The sequence below is a fragment of the Atta cephalotes genome, assembly GCF_000143395.1.
Source record: "Atta cephalotes unplaced genomic scaffold scaffold00009, whole genome shotgun sequence".
Lineage (NCBI taxonomy): Eukaryota > Metazoa > Arthropoda > Insecta > Hymenoptera > Formicidae > Atta > Atta cephalotes.
The window spans coordinates 3,001,849-3,003,589 of NW_012130073.1; the positions used below are offsets into that span (position 1 = coordinate 3,001,849).

The 1,741-nt window shown below is 39.1% G+C and overlaps 1 protein-coding gene across 1 annotated transcript in view; it reads right to left on the reverse strand.

Moving 5' to 3' along the window:
* The window catches only part of LOC105627497, a 4,284-nt gene extending 3,675 nt beyond the window's left edge, over positions 1-609 (reverse strand). Inside the window, exon 1 of the mRNA XM_012208776.1 lies at positions 535-609. Within this exon, the coding sequence (XP_012064166.1) occupies positions 535-609 (75 nt within the window). The remainder of the gene's footprint in view (positions 1-534) is intronic.
* Positions 610-1,741: the final 1,132 nt, after the last annotated feature.

Below are 1,741 nucleotides of genomic sequence, written 5' to 3' on the forward strand. Positions count from 1 at the left end.
ATATATAATTAATTTATTATATACACACACACANATATATATATATATATATATATATATATACATATATATACATATATATATATATATATATATATATATATATAAGAAGCCTCATTCATTGTGCTCCAATTTCTCGCGTCGAGACGGAGTTACCGGACAACGAGGGTAATTTAGCAAGCGCTGTGTAGTAATAGACCTTCCCAGCCGGGTGGGGGACAAAGGGGTATTAAGAATCGGGGACGTTTATGACTCGTGCATGTGTGTGCGTGCATGAGCGAGCGGAGGGAGAAGGAAAAGTAGAAGACGTTCACGAAGGAAAATGAGACCGACGTTACACATCGGGACTCGCGATAAAATTCGCCGTTGAAACGCACATCCTACTACGCGATTCTTTCCGACGATTTAATCATGTCGAGATTTCTTCTTGCCGACGACGAGAGTCAAGAGTGTCGATATCGCGGAGTCGCAGGGGCTCCCCTCTCGCGGTTGTTCCGTCTGGGCGACGTACACGCGGACGGCGGCGACACTCACCTGCACTCGCGGGTCCACTGCATCGTCGACGCGATCGGAATCATCGGCACTCTCCTTCTGCACACGTCCGCTCATAATTAAATCTAGAGGGTGGATTTTATTTACAGCTCTCCCATGCCACCTGTGTGTATCGTCTGCTAGACATCAGGTGGCCATGTTGGACGTCAAAAAACGTATCGCCGCGGCGAGCAGGGCCGTCTCCACATTGCGTGCTCGAACGGGGAAGAAGGCATGCGCCTTCTTCCTCGCGGGAGAATTCTGGAGGACTTGGAAATATCATCTGAAGTTGCGCGATGACGATTCCAGACCGGACATGCAAATTTGTATCGGATCGAAGATTCGAATTATTGAGTTGATTATAGTTTAAGGTTTTTCTATTATCTATATATTTATTAATACTCTTAATATAAGATTCGAATAGTTTATTAAGGCCTGATTGCATCAATTACTTTGATTTTAAGCGAGACTTAAAACTCTTTCTGTCTCTATCTCTTTTTGGCTTTAAAATAGGACAGAGAGTTTTAAATCTCGCTTAAAGTTAAAGTGATATTGGTGCAACTGTCTAAATTTTACGAAGTTGTAAAAGTTGAGATAAAAATTAATAGTAAATAAAAAGAGCATACTTTATATTATTATATATATGTATAGGAAAAAGACTTGTTTAATTTGTTTAAAGAGCTTGTATTTAACTTTTATACTTTTTCCATTTACTATTAATTAAGTATTTTAATAAACTTTTAGTAATATTTAAGCTAACTTTTAGTAATATTAAAGCTTCATTGCAGATATTATTAACAAGTACACTTTTTTATATATTACATGCGTAATTGTATTTCTTGTTTTAAGTATTTTCGAAATTTTAAAGACGCGACTAAACGTGGAAATTATTTTATTGCTTATTCAACGAATAATAGCTCTTATTATTATTAAATATTCAATCTAATATTCTAAGTATTCCTTTTTAATTCAAATATTATTTCAAATATTATTTCAAATATTCTGTCTAGATTTCTTGCACGCATTTGACTTTTCCCGCCGATCGCCACGGCGCCGTGGCCGGCCAACATGGCATTCGGGACAATTCAAGATGGCGGACGCGAGGAATATTCCGGCAGGTGGCGTGGCACACGCCGATCCCGCCTGGCTCTCAAACGTATATTTGCCCGTTCGCACTTTTGCGACGCTTCGCAGTTCGCACTCTTCGCAC